General features: G+C 50.0%; 1 protein-coding gene across 16 annotated transcripts in view; it reads left to right on the top strand.

Moving 5' to 3' along the window:
* Window positions 1–24,889, top strand: part of NCOR2 (nuclear receptor corepressor 2) — a 257,821-nt gene that overhangs the window by 73,295 nt on the left and 159,637 nt on the right. For 15 of the 16 annotated variants that reach the window (XM_049804508.1, XM_049804507.1, XM_049804498.1 and 12 more), the window contains exons 2-3: window positions 2,956–3,167; window positions 17,600–17,727. In XM_049804508.1, the coding sequence (XP_049660465.1) occupies window positions 3,063–3,167; window positions 17,600–17,727 (233 nt within the window). In that variant the 5' untranslated portion in view covers window positions 2,956–3,062. Of the gene's footprint in view, window positions 1–2,955; window positions 3,168–7,589; window positions 7,669–17,599; window positions 17,728–24,889 lie in introns of those variants that run through there. The other variant, XM_049804502.1, reaches the window with a different exon arrangement.

Genomic DNA, 24,889 nt, shown 5'->3' with positions numbered 1-24,889 from the left:
TTGCTGCCCTTAGTAAGGAAAAAACCTCTTGTGGTTCTGCTAGCATGTAGTTAGTGCACATCACCAGTGCAGCAGAGCTTGCAGGCAGTGTGCCTTGTGCCTTGGCATAGGATGGTTTTGTTGGCCCCTGTAATTTCACCGTGTGTTTGTGTGTCTCTCTAGTACTAGAGAGTTAACTTTTTTCTGGTTGCACAGACAGATGCAAAAATCTTTTAAACTGTTTTAGAGGTTGACACCGTGAGGCTTTGCACTTGATGCTGAGTTTTAAAGCTGAACTTCTGATCTGAAGAGTTTAAAAAAAAAGAAATATCTTCCCATTTCTTTTACTGTAGGCAGCTGCCCACGCCATGGTCTACCTGCTGGGCTCCCATGGAAGTAGTTGGCTTGCTGAAAGCTGCTAAGGGCTCTGGGCCCCCCCCATCTTGGAGTGTGTGTATATACATGCATGTGTGTGTATATATATATATATGTGCTAATTAACTTGTAGGTGGCTGCAAGCCAAGATGTCCAAGTTTGAATCCGTTATTAGGAAAGTACCTTAAACTTCTGCAGATCCCAGCGAGCTTTTAGAGCCCTTGAGAGCATTGTGCACGGCGTCCTTGGCAGCTGCAGGGAGGGTTTACCCCTATAGAAGCGTACGTGGGCTGCAGGAGAGCTGGGAGGGTGGTGGCGTGTCCCCGGAGGGTGAGCAGAGTGGATGTTCAACCGCATGCTCCCTGCACGGCCCCCAGCTTTGGGTGGGAATCGGTGATTAAAATCCCATCCAGTCGGAAGCACGAAGGGAAGTGGGGTAGTCATACTGGAAGTGTAAATACGCACTGGTTGCGTTCTGGCTGCCTCTGAATTCCCCCGCGTGTGCAGGGGCTTTCCTGCCCGGGGGTGGATTGCACCGAGCACACCAAGCTCCTGTGTGGGGAGGCTGTCCCCATCGCGTGAGAGCCAGGCTGTTCCTGGGCCACCGGTGCTTCCCGGGACCAGGGTGGCAGGTAAGGTGCCCTGGGGCTCAGCAGGGATGTGTGGGTGCAGGACCCGGGGGGAATCCCAGCTCCTGTGCAGGGAGTCAGCTTGAAAGCAGGAGGAGACCTGGTTGTCTCTTCTCTCCCTGCCCTGAGAGCCAAACCCTGCTGTGTGTTTTCCTGTACGTAACTTGGCAAAATACCTTTTGCCAAAGAGGCTTGGCTGACTCTCGGCAGGAGCATGGAGATGTCTCTGCATGGCTGTCGCCCTTAGGCCTTAATGGGAATTTGGTGAAAAATACTATTTTTGTAAAATTTGACCTCTTTGTAAGGTGGCTTCCTTAGGCTGCTTTCCTCTTGCTGTTGTTGCCCTGCTTCTTGTGCCCAGCCTGGTGGGGACCGTTGCCTTGGTTTGATTTTATTTCTGGCTGGTGAGTTGTGCGTGGATGCAGGCAAACCACCTAGGTGGTCTTGTGCCTGCCTGCAGCAGATAGCAAGTGGTTTATCAGCACGGGCTGATCTGTGGTCTCACAGGCGGGGGAAAAAAAGAAAAAGACAAAAACTTCCTCTTTTTTTTTTTTTCTTTTTCTTTTTTTTTTTCTTTTTTCCCCTCTGCCTTTCCCACCCCCTTTTGGTTTTTGTACATGCCAACTGCTGTTTCGGTTGAAATTGCGTTGGCTTGGGCTGGCTGTGTTCCTCGTGCAGCAGAGACCATGAGAGTGTAGGGAGATGCTGCTGGGGAGCTCACAGCGCTGGAAGCTTTCTTTGCTGCTCCCAGTGTGTTGATGAAAGATTTTGATACTGCCAAAAACCTTGCACAAATCTATATGTTAATGTCTACCTTTGCTGGGGAGGAGGCGTGTGAGTGTGCTCAGCATTGCGTGGGGTGGAGAACAGGTCCTGGGGAGGGAGAGATGGGGAGCTGGGGCTCTCCCTGCTCGGAGTCAGTCCTGGCAGCATCCCCCAAGCCCAGGTCAGCAGTGGGAATTTATGCTTTGTATAACTGACCATTAATACAAGAATAATAGTTAATGCACCTTAAACTGGCAGTGATGAAGGGCAGCACTTAAACATTTGTTACTTTTTTCCTTGAAATCCAGACAAAAACCAGGAGGCTTAAAATCCTCACCAAACAAACTATGTGAAGTATCTATAAAAATTAGTAACTTGTAAATCTTCTCTTGGGGCTGAGGGGAGTCCTCCTATTTCATTGGTTTTCCTGATTTTGTTACAGCTGTGAAAGGAATTGCAACACATATTAAAGAAGCGAATGTGTGGGTGACAGGGGTGTTTGTGAAAATACCCTCAGGGCCATGGCGTCTTCTCTGGCTCTTGGTCCTAATCGGAAAGGCTGATTTAGGTGGCACTGGAGGTGTGTGGTGTGCTTTAGGATTGGGTTTTAGTGTAGCCCCGTGGGTGGATGTGGCTGCTGGGGAGGTTGGTGTCTGTTGTCCCTCCTGGCATAGATCAGTGTTTACCTGCAGGTGGCTGCAAAAATGGCCACAGCTTGGAAATGAGGGCACTGAAAGAAATGTGTGCGGATGTGTGAGAGCGTGAATGGGGAAAGGGATGGGCTGAAGGATGGACCTTGTGCCTTTGGACCTTGCATTGAAGTACCAAAACTCTAGCTTGTGTTTTTGGGAACTAAGTCCTCCCCCCCAAAAAAAATACTCATCTCCAAGAGACTTGGAGACATAGGTCAACAGGGCCCAAATAAATTGCTGGCGGTTTGCAGGCCTGGTCCTGCTGGTGCTGGGGGAAGGCTTTCCAGGGCAATCGGATGGGATTAATTTGGGCTAATCTTGTATTTGGACTTCCCTGTGATAGGAGTAATCCACAGCAAAAACTTGGCCGTGGTGTTTGCAAAGTGGAAAACGGGCCTGCTGGAGAGTTGCGAGGGCAGTCAGGTTTTGGTGATCACCCAAGGCTTGATGTTCAGTTGTGTTGTGGAACCATGGTTGGCTTAATTTTAACCTGCTGCTTTCCCGTTTGCTTCTAGATGTTGCGTGACCTGGAAAGCACACTCATGATGAAGAGGAGCTCTTGGCTCTCCTAATCCTTTCTTGGTGATTTGGAAGCAGCGACCGCCGCACCTGCTCATCCGACATGTCTGGATCTACGCAGCCCGTGACACAGAGCTGGCGTGCTGCCGAGCCACGCTACCCCCCGCACGCCATGTCCTATCCGGTTCAGATTGCTCGACCACATGCGGTAAGGCAAGAGACTTTCCTTCCCTACCCGCTCGCAGGGTAGGAGCTGCATGGTGCGTCCCCATCGCTGGGGCAGTGGTTCAGCTGTGCTGGTCTCGGATGTGGCTGTTACAGAGAAATCAGACTGTTTCCGTGCCTGTGGTACGGGATTTCATCGTTCCTCTCTCGTGGGATCCTCTTTTGTTTCTCCATATGGTGCTTTCAGCTTTTCTCTCCCTTTCCATCCTCTTCCTGGCACTTGCTGTGGTGGTGCTTGTGGGCTCTGGCTCATCACTTCTGAGCACCCAAGTCTGTTTGTCTTCCTGGCAAGAGCAACCTTGGTTGGATGGAGCAACCAGCCTGGGGGGAGAGGGGAAGGTTGGCCATCCATGTGGAGCAGGAGCATGTGGCCTCCAGCCCTCTTCTGCACGGCCTTTCCTTAGCGCTGAATCACAGGGGAATGAGCATCCTCTCCTGCGCGTGGGCTCACCTCTTCCCAGTGAGCCCGGTCCTTGCTCCTCACACCCACGGGAGAGCTCTCCTGATTTCCAGGCAGACTGCCGCGGGCGAACCTGCCGCCTGTCCTTCGGTCAGGAGACCTGCCCCTCTACCTGGAGTTCCTGGCTGGTGGTGGCACTCCTGGGGAGCAAAAAGAAAACTGAGCTGCTGATTTTCTTTTTTTCCCACTTTGTCCTTCCCTACTTTTTCCCCCCTCTTACCTTTGACCTGTAGTCTTGTCTTCTCTTGGATCAAGACATAAACTGGTGGTGATTTTTTGTCGGCTGTGTTTTGTTGAACGCACCGGAGCTTGCACAGGTTAATACACCTGGATCCAGCCTCTCCTTTCTGTGCTACGTCACTCATGTATGTGTCTGCTTGCTCATCCTGGGTGGTTGAATATTTTAGGGTTAAGACCTTAATGGAAAAAACTCTCCTCAGTGGAACAGCTTTAGTCAGCTGAAGCTGCTTAAATGAATCTTATTAGGTGCTGGAGTGTGGCACATGCTTGCAAGGCAGCTCTTTAGAGCTGCTTCTTGGTGGGTTACAGTGAGGTGGCCACAGGCAGGAAGGCACCTGTAAGCTTGTCAGTGAGGAGACCTTGTCTCGGGGTTATGTTTCTGACAGTGACAGCTATTGAATGGTAAAATCTGTGCTGTGATGATTTTGGGGTTTGACTTGAAAGCCTGGAAACCCATGAAGTGTCAATGAAGGGGTGAAATTCCCTCATCTGCCCTCTTTCCTGGGCTTCAGCAGAGTGGCATGGTGAGCAGAGCCAGAGCTTGGAAAGGCTTTGAAATAGAAACGTTAAGCAGGGCACAGGACGAGCTTTTGGCTGCGTTAGCTGGCTCATCTAGATCGCTTGGGGCCTGCGTGCTTCTGCACAAAGAAGCTTTTCATCCAGGGTATGAGACACGCTGACCTGGTTCGATTTATGGGAGTCTTGCTTCCATCGGTGTGAGCGTGTTTATTTGGGAGCTGGGAAGAACAAGGGCATTTGTCTCAAGAAGAAAATCCCAGTTTGTTCTTTATCAGAAACTCAAGCAGAAGGAGGATGTGACCAGGTGAGCGAGACCTGCATTTGTTGCAAAGCCACGATTTAAAAACAAACCAAAGAAACCTCAATACCCAATGTGGAGATAGATTTTGGAGGAGTGCGAAAGGCTCCTAGCCTTGGGGTGTTGAGTCCTCGTCTCCTGCAAACCCCAGTTGCTTGCCTTAGTGTCGCAACAGCAGACTGAACCAAGCGGGGCAGTTGTTTTCAAGTCAGATGGAGCTCAGGGTTTCTCCAACCTGCCCTGCTCTCTGGGTAGTGTGAATAGTGTTTCTATTCTATCGTATTAATGTTGGAAGAAGTTGCTGGCGTTCGCTTCTAGAAGCTATTTTTACAGCCGCATGTAATCTTCCAAAGTTACGTGATACCTTTTAGGTGTCTGGATGAAGGAGAGGTCCGGGCTGAGAGTGTTTTGGATGGAAAGCCAAAAGGCTCCTGTCAGTAGAAGTGTGCCAGCCCCACACAAACAGAATGCACCTTGCCTCTCCTGGTGAGGGTAGGCAGAGCGTTTCTTCAAGCGTGTCCCTGCATGATCTGCCCTGCCACCCTCAGCTGTTTGCAAACACGTGTCTCCTGCTCGGCGGCGCCGTGAGCTGGAACCTGGCCATGGCTCTGGGGCTAGAGCGGCTCTCTGGTGGGATTGCTTGGGAGAGGAGAGCCTGGTTGCTTTGAAGTTGCTCCGCTGTTTAATATTAAAAGTGGTATTTGCTTGCATGTCTTGGCCAGGTCAGTTTTGTCATGGGGTGTGTTTGCACAGTGAGAGCTGGTTTGGAAGAAAGCAAGAGAGGCCAAAACCAACCTGACACGAGCATATCTTGCATCTAATTAGATTTTGATTCTGGTTTGCTGTGTTCTATGACATCCTTTCCTGAGAACTGGGAATTTGTCAGCCTAGGGATCCTTATCCTGGTGGTGGAAACGCCCTGGGTCACCTCCTGGGTGTGTGCGTAGGGCTGAGCACAGCAGGGCTGCAAATGCTATTATAATATAAATAAATAATCACAGTCCAACTGTGACAGTCGCACCAGGGAAATGCGGCGCTGCAGGAATACTGAGCTCAGAAATGAGCCGTGACATTATTTTAGGCTTGGAGACACTTTATGAAAAGTGATTTAAAGGATTGCAGCTGTTTGATTTCACAGATGAGGCAAGTGAGAGGGGACGTTGTGAAGGGGCAGAAGGCAGTGGAAGAACTCTTGGGCATTTTTCTTCTCCCATTGTATAAAACCCAAGGCAATATCCAACAAAATGGGGAAAAAGATGTATTTCAAGTGAATGCACAGAAATATGCTTTGTACATATGGGCACCATCTCCCAGCAGCGCATTCCAGGAGTTACTGCTGAGTTTGGAGCTGGCAGAGAAGATCCAGTACCGGTTGAGTGAGGATGTTTGTTGGCTGGTTTCACTCTTAGGTGCCAGCTTTGGGCAGGGCTGTGAACCCCATGGGTCTGATCCAGACTGAGCTCTGATGGGTGATGCAGCAAACGGGCTCTTCAGCAGGGTGGGTTTATCCCCAACTGTATCGGGGTGTCCTTCTCCTCACTGGGACCTCAGGTCCCAACAGCTTTCAGGGAGGTTGGATGCAAAAATGGTGTGGTATTTTATAATGACCCTAGATTTAATTCCATCTTACTAAAAAAATAATTGTAAAAAAACTTTGACAAGTGTGCATGGTTTTAAAGGGGACAAGGAAGCTTGATGTAAAGGTTCTGGTTTGTTTGACTTTCTTTAGGTAAAACTAAAATCACCAATAATGAGCAGTTTCTTCTGAAGAGCACTGAGTGGTTGTTGGCCAAACTGCAGGAGAATGTTTTTGTTTTCCATATTCATTAGCTGTAATGTTGGGGTGCTTAGTTGACTTCTGTTATGTTCAGCTTGGGAACGGAGGAATTGTTTGAATGCTCCGTGACCTTTAGCTAAAGGTGAAAAAACACTTTACTTAAGCTCTTAACCTTCTAATGTGTCGGAAGTTCATGCTCTCTCAAAGGAAACTTTCGCGTGAAGGATATTCATTTTCAGGCAACCTGCAGATATTTTCTGTAAACAGATCAATTTCCCTGCGTAGTACATGTCCCCCTTTCCTTTTAAAGCCTCTTTGTGATCAATAATATTCCCTGGGGACAGAAGGGCTCCCCTCTCTTTCTCCTGTGTGGATCTAGTTTCTTGCTGTGCCCTCCTTACCAGTCATAGTTCTCCTGTTAGTGCCCTGACATTTCAGAGCTGCAGGAATGATGCGGCTTTGGATGCAGGCTGAGGTTTCTGGGAGGGCGGTATCAGCTGCAGGCAATCCTGGGGGTCAGTAGCCTCTGTGCCAAAACAGCTTCTGCTTTTGGGGTGCTTTTAGTGTCTTACCTACCAGAGAAACTAAATAGGTTTGGGGATTGGTAGGATTGGGGTGCGTGCACATGCATATGAAATCGATACTCCATCATCACTTGAATCCCCTCCCTGCAAAACAAGAGGTGCTCGGCATGCCTCCTGCACACTGTTTGCCTGCATTCCCTGTGCACTGCTTCAGCTGAGAAGGAAAGGTGAGCTTAACCCTCTCCTTAACCGCTCTGCTCCAGCTTGGAGACCTTCTTGCTTCCTTCCATGCCACCTCTCCTGTCTGGAAGCAGCTCTGTAGTTCCTTCATTAAACTCCCCGCCTGCAAAACGGCACTTGCGCAGGAGCGTCCCGGCCTGATCGCTCACTTTTTTTGGCCCATGATAAATAAATTCCTTGTCTGTCTGAACCAGAGACAAGAGGTTGGTGCAAGCTTGTGTGTTGATTTGGTGTCTTAGCCAAGTGGTGGCCTGGAGGGAATTGAGTGCCTTCCTTGCCCAGACTCCTCCTCCCAACAGTTTGAGCAGGGCAAGTTAAACCCAGCATCCTGCTGTGGAAGGTGCTGTAAGGAGATGCAGGCTCCCGAGATGGCAGGAGCTAGCTCCTTTCCACAGTGACATGATCAGCGTGGCAAGGTGACACCAGGTAAGCCTGCAGAGAGGCAGTGTATTTTGCATTACAGCACATGGTGCCTTTGCTGCTGTGTTGGTTTTCCTTGGAGTAGTTATTCACACTTTTATCTGCTGGAAGCAAAATGCCAGTCTGTGTCGGTGCTCCAGGAACTTGCAGAACGGAAGAGTTTACGGTGCCAAATGCTGAAATCCCCCAGGCTGTGAAGAGCCTTCTCCAACCACCTCCGAGCGCAAAGAAAAGCCTCCTGCTACCAGCTGCGCAGCTGAGCGGGGGGCGGTTGGTGCCAGAGATTAGCATCCTGAATTCTGCCTGCCAGGCTCCAGCTAATGTTTTAAGGAATGCCTTGAAAATCAAAATGTACCTTGGAAATACTGACTCTGATCGGGTCTGTCACGAGAACTCGGCATGACCTCTCTTGAGTACCTTTCCAGTGAAGGACTGCATGAGCTCTGAGCAGCTCAGCGGTGGATTTGGGAGAATTGGCTTTCTGCCATGGGACTGGGAGAGCACGAAGGTGAAAGAACAGGACACCTAATTCCCTGCCCTGGGGTGTCTCTCGCATTGCCAGGAAGGAGGAGTTGGCTTACAGCAGTTTGATTTAAAGCTCATTTTCCATAGGATAGAGCCTTTATCCAAAACAGTTCTTTTTCTGCAAGCTATTCTACTGTGGTTGCTCCCTAACTTGTTTTTTGGATATGCTTTGATGCAGAGGGTGATGCTTTGCTTTTGGTTGATCTCAAGATTGTAAATCCACAGGGGAAGAAAGAACTTTTGCTGCGTATGCGGTTTGGCAAAGGTAGACACCCACTGAAGCCACTTTTGGAGACATAAAGCCTTTGCCTGCACTCCTAGTCTGACTCTGCCTGCGTTGCCCCACCAGCCCCTGGAGACACTTTCTGCAAGACTGGGGGCTTTTGCTGGTTGTTGCTGTCACCACGTTTATTCAAAATACTGAGCAAGTCGGGTTCTTTGAACTGAAGGATTTGCTGTGGAGGTGTGAGGAAGTGTAGGAGAGCCGAGTGCGGGAAAGGCGAAAGGGTCCTACATGGACCTGCAGAGATAGGTTATGGGTGTTGTGTGGGAGCGTGTGTGGTAGGAGAAGGTGGGGGACTCCACTGCAGAAGAGATGCGATGATGAGCAAAACGTGCTTTTAAGGTGGAAGTTTGGGGTTTGTTGTGTGAAGAGAGCTGCTCATCCCGCATGGGTGTTCGTGACCACAAGTGGCTCCAGGAAGCAGAGCGCCAGGCGTGGGGAGCGGAGAAAGGGCAGACGGGTCATTCTTGGCTCAAAGGCGCCTGGATGAGGCTGGGACAAAAGTCTTGTGATGGAGAGAGGCTCAAAAGCAGCACTGTAATGAATGCGCCACTGCTCTGCGGGCACCTCTGGCTGCTGGGGAGAGGGCTGGCGGCTGGCTCCAGCACCCGGCACCGGTCAGATGACTGGGAAGCCACAACAGCTGAGAGCTGCCCCCACCGAGACGTGACTTCTTCTCCATGAATGGCATATTCAGACAGGACAGCTAAACGCTGCTGACAGCCCCGGCTTGCTGGAGAGGCGGGGGAGAGGGCGTCGGGAAGGATGCATTACTGTGCAGCTGGTACAGACGCTAATGGTGCTGGCAGCAGATGTGGCCTCAGTGCAGGCATGGCAGCAGAAATCAATGCCTTCCAAGAAGGGGCCACGCGCAGTGTGGTCACCTCCTAAAACAAAAGGCCAAGTCAGCAGCTTCTGAGAGATGGGTGGCAATGAGACTGTGTCAGAACAATAAGGGCATTTGTCTTTTCAGCACATGTTGCATCCCCGTAGGCAAGATAAAAATGCATATATTCAGCCAGGTTTTTATTACTGACGTTATCTTCAACAGTAGAGCTGATTGTAAAAGAGTTGTTGTTTGTTGGTCTTTTGGTGTGTGGGGGTTTTTTTGGGGGTTTTGTTTTGTTTTTGTTTTTTAAATCTGCAGTGAGCTCCTCTTGGGGTTTTGGGGAGGAAGTGAGGCAGACAGCAGTGTACTTGTAGACAACCTGTTTTGATCAATAACTACCTCCTTTGCACTTCAGTGGAGGTTTTTCTGTAGCAGAGGATGGCTCCTCTTTGCTGGGGGGCCTGAGGGTGATGGGCTGTACGCCAAGCTGGTCCCCCCACAGTCCGTGCTGTCTCTGGACCTCATGCAGCGATGGCTCTGCTACCGCCCTGGTTCCTCCCAAACCTTCCCCCTTCCTCTTACCTGGATCAGCTTTGGGAAAAATTATTTTCTCCAGGCAAAGGCGAGAAAGTGCATTTCTCGGTCTGATGAGCAACTGCTGTGCTGCCAGCGCCAAGGGGTATCCAGGCACCAGAGAGCTTTTCTTTTTATTGCTAAAATAGGTCATGCTCGCTGCTGGCAGAAAGACATTTAAAGCAACTTCTTTTCTCAAAGTTCAGGGTGTGCAGAGCAGGGGTGGGGGCCATCTCTGTCTCTGGCAAAGCCACCAGAGTGGTGGCTGTGCCGCTTTGGCCACCCCATCTTGTACTGGGGAGTTGGTCTGCTTGGCTTGCAGGTGGCAGCCTCCTGCTGCAGTCAGGGTTGTGTCAAGGGGCTCAAGCAGCAGCTTATTGCAAAAATTAATTGCTGGATGGTCAGATGCCCTTGCAGATTTCAAGTTGGGATATGCTGCTCTGTGCTGGCTTCATGTTCCCGGGGGTGTGGGAAGCTCGACCTGCCATAGGCTTCCCAGAGGGAACAGGATGGGTCTGCGGTCCGAGGCTGTGCAGTCAAGTCTTGGCCACCATGTTGGGCCCTTCTGACTTGTGTGTCCCCTCTGGCCATCTTCATTGTATAGGGAATAGCTCTGGGCATAAGAGGCGCAGGGGCATTCTCTGATTTGGGGAAACACCAGCACAAAAGCAGGAGGAGGAAAGGGATGGAGCACGTGGCTGGTGCGGGCGCTGCTCTGGGCAGTGCTGTCTGCAGCAGCTCTCCTCTCCTGTCAGGAAAAACCAGTGGAAACCAGGACACCCAGGATGAAGGTGAGGTGTGGGGTGAAGCAAGCTCCCCAGATCCCCCAGAGCCTGTGGGAAGATGCTGGGGGGGATGAGAGGAGTGTAGGACATGCTGGGCAGCAGCTGTAAAGTGCCCAGCTCTGGCTCTGCGTGCCACCAGTGTCACGGTTTGTGGGGTCACCAGCCCTACTGCCCTCACCCATCAATTCCCTTGTGGTTAAAAGGAGTGCCCAGAATGGCACGTGTGCTGCTCATGAACAGCAGGATCGGGCAGGCATCCTCTTCTGAAATTAGGTAAGGGACAACTTATAAATAGTGAAATAAATAGGGTTGCTTTGGCATTGTTTTTTGCTCACTATTTGGACCACGCCATTATTAATCGGCCTCGTTTAGGCTAAACGCTTGGGAGTGCTTCAGCAGAAATAGCACGTTGTTAAGAAATAAAAATTATTTGCAATACAACACTGGGCGAGCTCATAATGAACAGCCCACAGCCTAATCCTTGGTGGAGGTGGCAAGGAGCTGGGATTTGCTCCTTGATGAGCATGTGCCGTGCCCTGGCCTGTTTGCCTGCCTGTAAAAAGTGACAAGGACAGCGTGGGACAGCGGCTTGTAGCTGGATGAGGGCTCCTGTGCCCGGGGAGCTCCACAGGTGAGGCGCTGCTTGTGCGCGATGCCGTGATTAGAGGTGGCTGCTGCTCCGATGCCACCCTCCGCTGGGGAGCCTGCTCAGCTGGCGGATGTGGTGGCTGACCCTGGGGCCGCTTCTCCTCGGCGTCACTGCAAAACGAGAGCCGGTGGTTTTTAAGCGAAGCTGTCTTTGCACTGAAACTCGGTGGGGAGCTCCTGGTCGCTTTCTCGGCTGAAGACGTGGTAAGCGACGGGGGTTGGTTCTAATGCTTCAAGCTGCTCGAGCTGCGCTGCAGGTGCTCATCTGGCTGTACTGTAGGTCTCCATGGGTTTGCTCTAGAGCTGTTTTCCAAGGAAGCCAGAAGCACTGGGTGTTTGCACTTGTTTTTCTTCTGGTGAGAGGAAGAGAGGAGGAGCAGTTTGCCTTTCTCTTGCAAGACCAGCTCCAGGCTTCCTTTCTGCAGGCCTCGTGTCTCTGGGGTCTTCTTCTCAGGGGCTAATTCTTGCAGCCGTGGGAATGTCATCTGCATGCAGCAGTCGGTAGATGCCTTGTCTGTATGGATGTGCTCTGCGCTGGAGCTAGGAGAGCAGGGTCAGAGCTGCTGTTGGCCATGGCGTAGTGTTGTCTGGCTCTGTGCGCTGCGGGTCAGCACCCAGGGGTGCTTCCAGCATCGCTTTCAAACCTCCCTTTCTTTCTCCTCGTTGGAGGTCAGGCAACCTGGATCCAGACAACTGCAAGCAGGGGAAGGAGAAATGAAGCGTACCAGCGAGTGCACGTGTTCAAAACAGAAAGTGAGAGAGGCAGAAAGGCTGTGCGGCTGTGTGCAGTTATTAGTTTAGTGTGGGGGTTATCCTGAGGTCAGGGGACAGCACAGAAGATTTTACTGGAGTTATTATGGTAGGTAAGGCAGCAGGCTGAAAGTTTAAAAAAATTAAAAAAAAAAAAAAAAAAGGCGGGGGGGAAGCTTTTTTTCCTTTCCGTGGGACTGCCTCTCATTTTGTGTTGCCAAGGGCTTTTCTGTAATACTGCATGCAGTCTCCTGGCTTTAGACAGTTTGATTAGCATATCTAAATGAGCCTGATAGACTTAGGTTATTTAGGGTCAAAGGATTTACCAGGAGGGGGAGGGAGATGGCGTTCTCGGTGCTCCCAAATCAAGTAATGACACAAAAAGACCTTGAGACTGGGAGTGCTTTCACCGGCTCACCCTCCCAGCACCCCCAGGCAGGGGCAGTGCGGACATGTCCAGCCTTCCTTGCTGGCAGCAAAGGATGTTTGCGGCACCTCTGGCTGGGCCCAAGTACCTCTTCAGTCTGCAGCATGAAGAAGTGTATTTTAACGAGGCCACTTTTGGCTGTTTAGCATTTCATTTATCTAAACGTTGGCCTTATGCTGCATTGCTCTGCGGGGGTGATTTATGGCACTGTAGGCACTCTCGGTGTCTGTCTGTCTTTGGCGATGTTGCTAGTGCTGGCTCAGCCCAGCCAGTGGCTCTTCATGGTGTGGGGCCAGGAGCTGCTCAGAAAGACCCGCTGGAGCCAGCTCTCATCAGGGCAGGTCTCTGGCTGTATTTAGGCAGAAAGGGGCTGCATTTCAGTTGTTTTTCCTGCAAGACCCTTCCTCACCAGTCGCCGGAGCAGGCAGTGGTCATGAGATCTGTTGTCTTCGGCATCACCCATGTCAGGCTTTGACTGAAGCGGGTCTGATGAAGGGGAGAGGGAATCAGACCCCTGCGTAAATGCCAGGGGTTTGCAGTGTTCACGTGGGATGCTGAAGTCTGCCCCTGGGTGCCTGTGGCTCCAGCTGACTGCTGAATTGCAGCGTATGCTCTGCTGTGGGCACCCGAAATCTGTTATGAGGAGCTGCGGTTCTGGTGATGGTACCAGCAGCTGTTTGTCTGTGCTCCCCATCACCTGCCTCCAAAGCAGCAGCCGCACAGCCCCACATCGCTGCTGCGTGTCCCTTCTGCTTACGGCAGTGTGCAGCCCTGCCTCAGTGGGTCACTTGGAGCTGGGGCACTGCAATGTGAGGCTGAGCTGCCTCAGCCCTGAAGAGCTTGTTCCCTGATTTGATTTCATTCGGGTGACGTACTCGGGAGCTAGTGCAAGTACATAGTTTGAAACTGAATAATGTAGATTTTCCTTGTTTTTCTAATTTTAGTTAGCTGGCTTCACCCTAAGCTTTGGACATGTGGCTTGCTGGTTTTGAAGTGTCTGTTTCTTGCATGCAAGGCTGATGGTCTGGGCCAGGGCAGCTGTCCGGCATGGTGTAACACCAAGTGGCATGTGAAGGACAAAGACAGCAATGCATTTCTGGGACTGCAAGGCGGAGATGACCCAGCCTCTTCACTGCACTTGGATGTCAAGCTGCTCCCAGCGACAGGGATCTGACCTTCCTCTCCTGGCTGGGTGACTTCCGTGGTTTTCCAGGTCTGCTCCTAACCCAGGCCTGCTCCGGCTGCCCCTGGGCAAGTGTGGGTTGGCCGGGTATCGGTGGGTGGGTTGTTGCAGGAGCAGGAGGCACCAGAGCAAGGATGTGCGTAGCAGGGTTGTGTTGGGGAGATGCTGGGGGACAAATGTCTGTGCTGGAGGATGGGATCCTCCCGCCAGTGCTCTGCAGTAGAAGTGATTTTGGGGAAGTTCTGTGCTGGCTGTGTCTGGGCTGTATCTCCCCTGCTCAGACAAGCTTTCCAACTGCTTACAAGGCTGCTCCCATGGCATCGTGTCACTGTTTGTTTATACTCTGCCTGCACGGTTAGAGGGGACGCAGTGCCTTTCACCTGGGGTTATATTTTGAAAAGCTGCTGTTTTATCAGGAGAATGATAAGGTCATGACGTTGAGACTTCCAGAGTGATTTTGGTTGCTTTGCTTTGGTTTTGTTTTGGAAACATTCCTCTTCCTTCGCCTGACTAAAGAAACTTAATTAATACCATCAGAAGTGGAAAAGGTGCTCATCTTCTCTTTGCATCTCTTCCTGCCCTCTGCAAACCCTCCTCCCACTCCCCCAAATCTGCTGATGTCCCAGAGCCCCAGACTACCCATGGTCTTTTTGCTTCCTTAATTTCTGTTTCTTCACATTTACTGAATTTATGAAATTCTGCAAAATTTCCACAAAGTACATTTGTGTGGGAGTACCCGAACCACAAGGAACAACAGGAAGGTTGGCGTAAAAGGAACCAAGTCCCAACTGGAGGCAATGGGAGAACTGAGGGCCCTGGAGAAGGTACTCAGACACATCAACAGATTTGGGGGGGTGGAAGGAGTGTTTGCAGAGGGCAGGAAGAGATGCAAAGAGAGGAGGAGGGAGAGGATGAGTGAAAAAATAGAATTGAGCAAAAACCAGCAAAGCAATGGGGAGAGGAAAAGGAGCGACATGTAGCTTGGGGCTGTAGAGCTTTTTAGTTGTTTTATTTCAGGTGTCTTACAGCTGCCCTTGAGCAGGTGCCAAGGCTGCGCTAGAAATCTTAGGTCAGGATGGGGACTAAATCACATTTGTGCTGTGTGCCTCAGCAGTGGGGAATTCACGTGGCACCCACTGGACACGGCTCCCTTGTCTCTGCCAGTGTGTGGAAGGTGCAGCGGTGCTGGCAGCAAGGTGCCTCCCAGCATATATCTTTAAAACACTGCTAAACAAAATTAAAGCCTCTTCTGAAGGCAGCTCGTAAACCTTTCCGGCATTTGCGTTTGACAAACAGTGTCATAGCTCACAGTGCAATTTACTGTAGTAACTTTCTGAGCAATTAATCCACCTACGTCTTTGCCAGGTCTCCCGTGGTTCCTTTGACAGTTCATCACATGGCACAGAATTTTGTCAATTTTAATCCTCCTCGCTAATTTTTAGGTTATGTTTTCTTCTGGTAAAACCAAATGCTGATGTGAGCAAAGCGGAGCAGGTCAGAGTGAATTGGGTGACATCTGGAAAAGCAGGAGCTGGTGCTCACAAGCTTTGCCCTTGGTGGGGAAGCCATAGAGCTATGTCTGCCATCCAAGACCCCAGCTACAGGCCTTGGCGTAACGAGCTTCCCTGTCACTTCGGGCCATGCCTGCAGGCTCTGAGCTCCACCAGCAGTTTTCTGACAGGGGTTAGAGGAGGAAAAGGTAAAGCTCAGCTGAGTGTGGGAAGGGGGAAAAGGAAGAATAGATGGTTCTTGGGACATGCAGGAGCCTTCTTTTTTTCTCAAAGGCACCGCCTTTGAACCTCCCAGACAGGTAATTCTTGTTTATATGCCCACAGAAGGTGACGGTCCTGGTTGTGGGCCTATTGGTGTGTCTTCCCAGACATGGTGTGTTTGTTTTGTAGGTGGATGTCAGGCACTGTGTTGCTCTTTTTTGTTTTGTTTTGTTTTGTTTTATTTTTGTTTTTTTTTTAAAAAAAAAAAAAACAACACAAAAAACAGGTCAAGTGTGAATATGGGGAAACTCGTAGGCAGCAATTCTGCTTTGGCTGGGGCTGTAAAAGCTAATGAGCTCCTTCGCTCCAGATGTCTGAGTTTGTCCCATCTGTGGTTGGACCGATGGCATATTCTATTCTGCAGCCCCCCATGTTGTTCTAAACGGATGGACTCTAGAACTGGAGGAAGAGCAGTGGCATGGCATAGCATCCTCCCTTAACGCCTGGATTTATAGCAGAAAATGGAACATGGCCATGAGGATGAGTAGACGCTATACCAGTAATGCCCTCCTTATGTTACAAGAACCTGTCTGAAGACACCCCTTGCCCCAGAGGCTGAGGTCTGAAATGGCCAGGCTGGAGGTGGAAACCAGGAGTTTGGGGCTTGGCGGAGGGCCCTGGTTCCTGGTGTGTCCCCAGATTGGTCAGAACAGAAAAGGAGCAGCACCACACTATTGCCTGATGCTGGGGAGAAGTGAACCTGATTCTACAACCTGATGCACCTTTCTAGGCATGAGAAGTGGTGGCCATCAGACACCACCATTCCCTTTCCCCTGTTTGATATTTGGCCTTTCCAGCTTTTGTGCAAGAGCACCTGAATGTGGGGTAGGGGATCTGCTTTTCTTGGCTCCCCTAAACCAAGTGCTTACAATTTCTGTTTTTCTTCCTGGCTTTCCAGAAAGCTACTGTGCAAACATCTTGGTTTACCCTCTGGTGGCCAAAGATGTTGGGCTTTGATATTCCCTTCTACTCTGTAGCTGGCTGGAGGAGAGCATGGCATCTGGTGCTGGGCTGCTCTGTTCACTTACAGCTTGGGAGAGGGGGTTCTCTGGATGCAGATTGTTGCTATTTAAGCTCCCAAATCCTTTCTTTGCCTGCCATGCACCTTGCTGGGGCACTTCTCCAGCTTTCCTTGTGCTGGAGTGTGTCAATCTTCACTACATGTGATCAAATAATTTGTTGCAGCTGTTAGGGCTGAGAGTCCCCTGCCCACACCCCCAACTGCATGCATGTGGTATTTTACCTGTTGAAGTTTTGGGGGTTTTTTTTGACTCTGATTTTTTTTTTTTTCTTTTTGAGCGAGGTGGAGCTTTTTTGTTCCAGTTGAGAACTGTTCAAAATAGACTCCCAGGTGGGATTGGTTCTAATGTAAATGTGTGTCAGTGTTACCAGGGATATTCTGTGACAGGGCTTTCTATGCCATTGCTGAAGGTCTTAGTTAATTAGATGATTAGTCTTCTGGTCAAGTATCTATCTGCAAATAAAAAATAGCAGTTGAATGTAGCTGCTAAAATACTGTTGCTGGAATCAGTCTGTGGCACAGAACAGGAGGGCTTCTTACTTAATTAAAATCAGGAACATACTGTACTGTACTCTCCAAGGGTCAAGGAACAAAAGGGACGTACACATAATAAGTAGCAAACTGTCCTTTCAAACCCCTTGAGCTCAGCTCAGGGGAGCTGTGTTTAAAGGGACACTCTCAAGATAACATTTGTGATTTCTTTTTTTTTTTCTCCATGCTGCTGTGTGGATTACTGAAGCTGAAAGTATCCTGTGACTTTTAATTTTCTTCTTACATACTCTCCCTCTTGGATTTGAAGTTGTCATCAGGACTGCTTGGATGCTGAAAATCCCTGTGTGCGTGCGTGCTGGGTGGCTGGGTTGAGCTTGCTGGGGTCCCATTGCAGGAGCCAGCCTGTGAGCAGCCCCAGTAAAAGGCCAGAGGCAGGCTGGACCAGGGGCTGAGCTACCATCCCAATGTGGTGTGGGACTGGGGGTTACTGGGAACCCTTTTGAGGGGGGAAAAGCACTGAGCTTTGTGGTCCGGCACCCAGTGCTTCAAAGGGCGAGTATCTGTATGGTTTCTTCTGAGTTTTCAGGGTTCAATGCTTGCTTGCAAATTGCCACCAGCCTAACAAGCTCTTCTGTGTTTGTTTCTGCAGGACGTCGCGCTGTTGGAGTACCAGCATCATTCCAGGGATTTTGCTTCCCACCTCCCGCCGGGGTCTATCATGCAACCGCAGCGGCGGAGGCCATCCCTGCTCTCCGAGTTCCAGCCAGGCAATGAAAGGTACTGGCTCTCCGCCTTCCCCCCAGGCCATGGACATCCAAACTGCATTAAGCGAGTATTTTGCACAGCGTTGTGGTGTGGAGAAGGGCTGTGTGAGACCTGGGCAATGTTATGTTGTATCTTGGTACTGACTGCTCAGTCACTGTGCTGGTTTAGCTTCGTTATGGTAATGTAAGTGGCACCTTTGCCTTCTGGTTTCTTCCCTTGGACTGTCCTGCATTTTAAAGACATCTTAAAAACACTAAACAACACCCCCCCACACCTCCCTCACTTCTGTGAAGCTACATGTCGCTGTAACTGGTTGCATCGGCTTTCTTCAATGTAGAAAATAAAGCTGTGTGGTCAGGTTTGGTCTGTGGCTCCCAAGGCTGAAGGGAGGAGTGAGAAGAGCTCATTTCCACTGTGCATCTCCGCTTCCTCTTCTGCTGCTCTTCCGCGCCACTTTCATTGTTTTTGTTTCTCTTTCTGCATTCCTCTCGCAACTCTGAGCTGCTTTTTTCCTGTCTGCTCCCCTCACAGCTCTCCTGATATCCCTGTTTTCTTTCTTAGCCTCCCGTGGGAGGCTGGCAGTGTTTTTGGGTGCTACTCAGGCAAGTGCTGTGTGGCTGGAAATGCTGTAGGTGCTTTAACCACAGGAGCTGATCTGTTCTGAAGGCCATCACTCTCACTTTCTGTTTCGTCTCAGAACGCTCCTCTCTCGCAGTTTCTCTTCTGCATTTAATGCTCAGTGGTGTTGGAAAAAACTGGCCTGGAAGTGAAATAAGAGCCTTGCTACAGTAGATTTATGCAAAGCATTTTATTTTTATGCTTATGCCTTAGTCAGGCTAAGAATAAAACCAGTGCAGAGTCACAGAGGCGAATCTGTTTCTCTAAAATCATTATTGTTAGGGGAGAGGAGAAAGACCTCGGTGTGCTGGATGCATAAGGGCATAGATGCAGACAGGACCCTCTTCTCCTAGGGGGATGGGTTTGGCTTGGTGCTCAGCAGAAACAAACCCATGAGAATTCAGAGGCAAAAAGCAGCCTCCGAAGTTAGTTTTGCATCAGTCCTCCTGGGTGTGCTTTTCTGGATTGTGCCTGTGGCACCTGCATGTACAGAGGGTAATGTCACTTCTGATGACTAGTAAATTATTGCAGCATGTTACATTGCCTTGGCTTGCTTCGTTTTCTCAGTGCTTTGATTTCTTAGTGCAGAGTAACACGGTTAGGTTGGAAGTGGGTCAGATTCAGCTAAATTTGGGGGTGATGGGTAAGGAGGACCCAGCAACATGCTCCTGCCTGTTACCTTGGTTCTTCCATATAACTGAAAAAAAACCCAGCTGCAAGTCTTGGTGTCTGCTATACCACATGCCTAATCTGGTGTGGTCATCCAAGCATCTTGCTTTGGCTTACAAATATTTCAGACTCTCCAAATTTATTTTTCTGTTGACCATCACATGAATATGGGTAAATGTTAATCGAGGTTGTGAGGTCTAGATACAGATCCAAATGCTTATCGTGGTTACTTCACTTTCAATGTGAATGGTGGAAGTTTTGGCATGCTATAAAAAGAAACTTTCTTTTGTAACAGACCCAACTTACATTTCATCCCTTTTCCCTGTAACATCTGAAAAATTGAACTTTTGCAAAAATTATACTGGGTAATAAAGCTAAAAATACCACTTAAGTTCAGCTCAGTTGGCATCTTGTGCGAGAATGCTGGGATATAGACTCATTAAAAAAATTTGGGGGGCATCTGGGGATGCAGGATGGGGGAATCTGCAGAAGTTTTCAATCCAGTATAGTTAAATATTGCGGTTATTCAAACTGGGTGGTGTTGGGTTTGGGGAGGTGTTAGTCTGTTTTGCGAAGCCAGCTACTGTTTCTCTGCATCTTTAAGCACTACACTTAAAAGTCTGTCTTATGGGGCAGGTGTGTGGTGTCAGGATCTGCTCTAAAATAGCGCCTGGTGTGTTGTAAATGGAGCCCTTTGGATGTTTGGTTGCTCACCAGAGGGTTCCTTGGGTGCTCAAGGGCCAAGACCCTGGAGCTTCTGGAGCAGGTTGGGCTGGCCATTGATGCCCGCCCCCCAAAATAGCTCTGGCTCTGCCCGGTGCAGAGCAAAGCCTGGACAAGGGAGGGTGGCAAAAGCAGCCATCGCTGCAGCTGAGTCCCCTTGGCAGGTTCACGCCGGGCGCATCTGTAAGCACTTTGGCTTTGTTCCTGTGCTGGGATTGATGGTTTTGAGCAGAGGCAGCTGGCTCTCAGCGTGAGGGGCTGGGGAGGAGGGAGCGACCAAAGGCAAACAAGTCATGTCCGCAGCGCAGGCACAGGGGGTAAATAGGGGGAAGCACAGGAGTGTGCTGTGTCTGAAAGGAAGACAGTCACCTTGGTTCCCTGCCCTGATGCCCCACCTGGCATGCAGCAGTGGTGTGAGACAATCTTCCCCTTGAAGCAAGTGTGGGTGGAAGGGAATCCTTCCAGTCCACCATTGCTTTGGGTATTCAGAGGAAGCAGCCTGTCTGCTGTTGGTTGTGGTGGCTGACGCTCTTCCAGGGTCGCTCCCCTCCCTAAAGAAATCAATTTGTGAGTCTGGTGCAAGTGGAGTGTGGCAGACTGACAGGGCTGGAAATCCAAGTGGTGCCAGCAGCCGGAGAGTGCAATTCAGCCCTGGGGCTGCTCAGGGCTGGTTCCTCTGAGCCCACCTGTCCAGTGGGCAGCTGCTGTTTGCCCTCCTCTCCTGGAAACCACAGGGATTCACTTTGTGCTGGTTTTGGGGGATTGTCCCCCAGTTTGGCTTTGCCTTCAACTTGGGCAGATCTCTAAAGCCTCTGCAGGTTGTCTTTGCACATGGTATTTGAGGCTTCACTCCGTAGATACTTTAAATTCTGCAGAAGTTATTTGAGCTTGCTTAGATGGTCTTCCTACAGCTTTGCAGGTCTTCTGTCTCTCCTGGCTGCGGTTTTGCTGTAGCTACCAGGGTGGTGGTTAGTTGCAGTCTGGTGAAAAGGGAACAAGTGGTGAAGCATTTCACCATGGGCACAGTGTTTTAAGTATGAATCAGGTGTTGGTGGCAAAAAGCTGTTGAGTGGTAACTTGCTGGAAGGAAGGGTGCTGGGATGGTCCCACATTTTGGGGCTCCCTGAGCGAGAAGCTCATTGAATGTCAGGCTCAGGGAGCTCGATGTCCCCACAGCCGAGCCTGGTGGGTCAGGCAGGTTGGGGAGAACCAGTTCCTGAAGTGTCACCCCATTGTGGGCTCTCCTTCCTCGGGGGTCATGTGCCTTCTGGCTCTCCTGCGTCCCACCCTGGGCAGCCCAGTTCTGCAGGAGATGCTGGGGAGTTGCAGACTGCCATTCTCCAAGTACATCAGCCTTGAGAGTCATCATCACCCTTTGGTGGATGGGTAGAGACTTGAACTCCCTGTGCGGCAATTCTGGCTTGGAAGAAGGAAGGAAAACTTGAACCACTCTGAATCTGTTGCTATAGGGAAAGTTGGCTCTGCCTGTCTTTGCAGGGATGTGCTGCTTTCCTTGATGGTTTTTTTGGTAGCAGGCTTTTTCTTGGAAGGATCCACAGACTTCCCCTTAGCTTGTTCGGTTGGCTGTGCCAACTGGACTGCAGGAGTGAAGAGAGGTATTTCAGGATCTGCTGTTGGTACAAGTCGTACCATGAATACTTGCAGAGGAATGTCCTGGCAAGGTGACAAGGACTAGGGGTTTTTTTTCCTCTCCTATATATATATTTTGGTCCACAAAAGAGGTGAGAAAAACTGGGTTGAGTGTTAAATGGCAGGTGCCAGCAGGGTGAGGGGTCTGAAAAATCAAGGAACCGGGTTTTTTCTGACTTTTCACATGCGTTAGGATTTTAGAGCAAGGTTCCGTATTAATGCAGGAATGCTGGGGTGGATAATGGCTTCTCTGGCAGAAAATGTGGCTGTAAATACTGCGTTAACATGCATACTGCTTATATTCTGCCTTTATCCAGAATAAGATGAGTCACTATTTTCATAGGAGATTATTTTCCCAGTTCAGGAGACCTTTTTTGGAGCCCTTCTGCTTAGCAGTCCTGAGGAGTTTGAAGACGTTTGCCTGGTGCTGATCTGAAGTAAGACATTTAGGGTACGTTAAGCAGCTGCTGTGTTTCTGCAGCCATCCAAGATAGCCATGTGCAATATAGCATGAGAGCAGGCCTAATTACTGTGCTTATTGAATGTGATTAATCCTGCTGGCTGAGGAGCCCAGGGAGCGGTGGGAAGCCGGGGCGGTGTGCGTGGCCACTGGAAATCACGTGCAGTTCTCGGTCTTCATCTGTGCTGGGCCAAATGGCACCAACTGCTCCCGAGTTAACAGCGCGACCGATCTGATTTTATTTATGGTCTTTAATTAAGTTTCCATTTTTAAAGGTGACCCTTTTCTCAGGCGTGAGCGGCGGTGCGGCTGAAATCCCTGCAACCATACATCTTTGTGTCTTTTCACACTTGAAACGATGTTCTGGGAGCTGTGTTTTTTTCCTCTCCATAAATGAACGTGGGAAAATAATGTCTGGAAAGGGCAGATGCTGGTGTGTAGACACTTGGTGACGAGCCTTGTCTTGCAAGTGCCCTCTGCTCCGGTGTGGGCTGCAGGCATGTCCATGGGTGGGCATGGAGGGTGACTGAGGCTCCCCAGAGATGTGGGGACACTAGGCTTTGTGGAATGGGCCAGTGTGCCCTGCCAGGGAGGTGTGAGGGGAAACCTGGGCTTTGCCTTGGCTGGGATGAAGGGGTAAAAGTTCATGATGCAACTTCCCCATGCATAACCTTGAATCAGATTTATTTTGGGGAAGGAAAGGTGATCCTGCAATATATGCAGCAGGCCCGGTGAAACGTGGGATGTCCCTGAAGCCGTTAGTTCATGGAGTGCTCCAGTCACCCAGGACTGCCAAGAGGGCTTTCCTGTGAGGCTCCAGGTTTTGGATGCCTGAAGAAAGCATGTGGGGGAGCTTGTGGAGAGACACAAATACTCCTACTCCTCCTCTTGAGTGAGGCAATGCCATTGTGTGGCACAGTGTTAAAGCTTCTGCTGGTCCTGTCCTTGAATAATTCAGGCTCTGTGTATGGGGATCTTCAATATGCAAGTTTTAAATAAAGCATCTGCTCTCATCTAAATTACAGTTGGCTTGGAAGAAGTTGGCTAAGGGGGTTGTGTGTGGTGGCCGAGGCACAGCTACCTGCTCTTGCGTGGGAATGCGCAGCCAGAGCATCAAGAGGATGCACGTGGGGCCGTCTGGTCACAGGTGCTCAGTCAGACCTCATGAGGACCTGGGAGTCCTTGAGCTGGACCACACGGTGAGCTAAGCATCCTGCTCACGGCTGTCCCACATGTTTGGCCTCTGAAGACTCAGTCCTGCTGCTGGCAGACATGTCTGAAGGTGTGGGAGCTCCACCTTCCCCACCCAGACAGGCTGCTCTTCCCATGGCCTCTGTTGTTAAGTCATGATGGTTTTTTCTCCCTCTCCGCCTATATGACAGAGGAAATATATCAGCTGGCCTTGTACGTGTTTTTCTAGCTGCCTGGTGGCAGCTTTGCCACCTACAAATACTCCCGTTTCTCTCTTTAACAGGTCTCAATTTGCCCAGTCTCCCACTCTGGCTGTGGTTAGCTGTAAAGGGGTTGCTGAAACCTCTGACAAATCTTAGCGTTGGATATAAAGAATTCATTTCAACAGTAGTGGTTTTCTGTATTACTTGCTCTCAAAAGCATTTTATTGTCTGTCTGTACCTGTGGCAGCTGGACACTTTTTTTAAAAAAAACTTATTTTTGGAGACAATTTCCCACCAAACCATCTCAGCCGTCGGAAATAAACAGCTGCAGCAAGGCAATCATTTGTCTTGGTTCTGGTTCCAAGAGACAGCGAGAGCCAGTTTTCCAGCCTGGTTATGTTGTTTGGCCCCATGATGTAGGGAACAATATTTGCAGATGGGAGCAAAACTTAAAATGTGCCCTTGCTGGGAAGTTGGTGGGAGCCGGCTCAGAGTCACTGCTGGTGTTTTGAGCCCTTAGTGCAGGCGGCACATCTTCATGAAGTCAAGCTGGGTTTCCTGGATGTTGCAGAATAGCAGTCGTTCCTCCTGCTGCCACCTTCTGCTGCTCAGCTGATGGAGACATGGGAAGGTTTGAAGAGCAGGGGAGGGTTGTGCTGCTCTAAAGAGCCAGGCAGTGTGCTTCTGAGGTGGGTTAGTGGGGTGGGAGAGTCCTCTGACCTCTTAAAGTTTGTACTTGCTCATTTCCCTGGGATTTGGCTTCAGCAAAGTAAAGAAGATAAGGGCAAGATCCATTTAGATCTCATCAGGGCTGCTCTTACAAGCCCCAAAGGCAGCTCAGGATGTCTCGTTTGATCCTCTCTCCCAGGAGAGAGATACTCTCAGCTTCCTCTGCACCCAGCTAGCAGTCAACCCCTTTTTTTAGTCCATCTCATGCTCAGCTGGTTCTGGTATAGGTTTAATGTAGCAGAAGATGTTTTCGTAGGTCCCAGGGACCTGCATGCATTGGAGCGAGCTGCAGGTGCCCCACACTTGCTGTAGGTTTTTATCCGCTCATACCTTCCTAATGCCCCGTGTGAATCTGCTGAGGAAACATCCCTGGTGAATGAGTAACGTGGCTCTGCAACTGGTAGGGTGTGATTAGTTTGTCAGATTAGTAATAAACCAAAGGTCTAATCTTGGGTTATCTTGGTCTTCTGGACTCAGACCTGCCCAAAGCAGAGCTGTGTGTGGATGGCTGGAGGTCAGGGCAAACCCTGGGCACCCAGCCTCGGTGCGTCAGCAGATCTCACGCTGCTCCACTTCTTTTAAGTAGTTTAGTGTTTGTGGTGAAGGGCTCCAGGTGAAGACTAACCAGCCCCACTTCATAATTAACGCTGGCATTTGGTTTATTTCATATAGTCATGCATAACTCCCATGCAATTAAAAACACTCTTTCCTTTCAGCAAAGCAGGAATCTCTGGAATAAACCAGCCAGGTGGGAACTATTTAGAAAATGCAGCAAAACCCCAAACTCAGTGTAACGGGAGGGTTTTTCAGGCAGGGCTATTTTTACACTGACAGCAACGTCATGACTGTATAAAAGTCTGTTGTAAAGAGCTCACTGCAGGTGTGGATGTAAAGAGTGAAAGGTGTGAAGGCTTCAAGCAGGAGCATTTGT

This window comes from Accipiter gentilis, chromosome 7, assembly GCF_929443795.1.
Source record: "Accipiter gentilis chromosome 7, bAccGen1.1, whole genome shotgun sequence".
Classification (NCBI taxonomy): domain Eukaryota; kingdom Metazoa; phylum Chordata; class Aves; order Accipitriformes; family Accipitridae; genus Astur; species Astur gentilis.
This window is presented reverse-complemented; position numbering and strand designations above follow the sequence as displayed.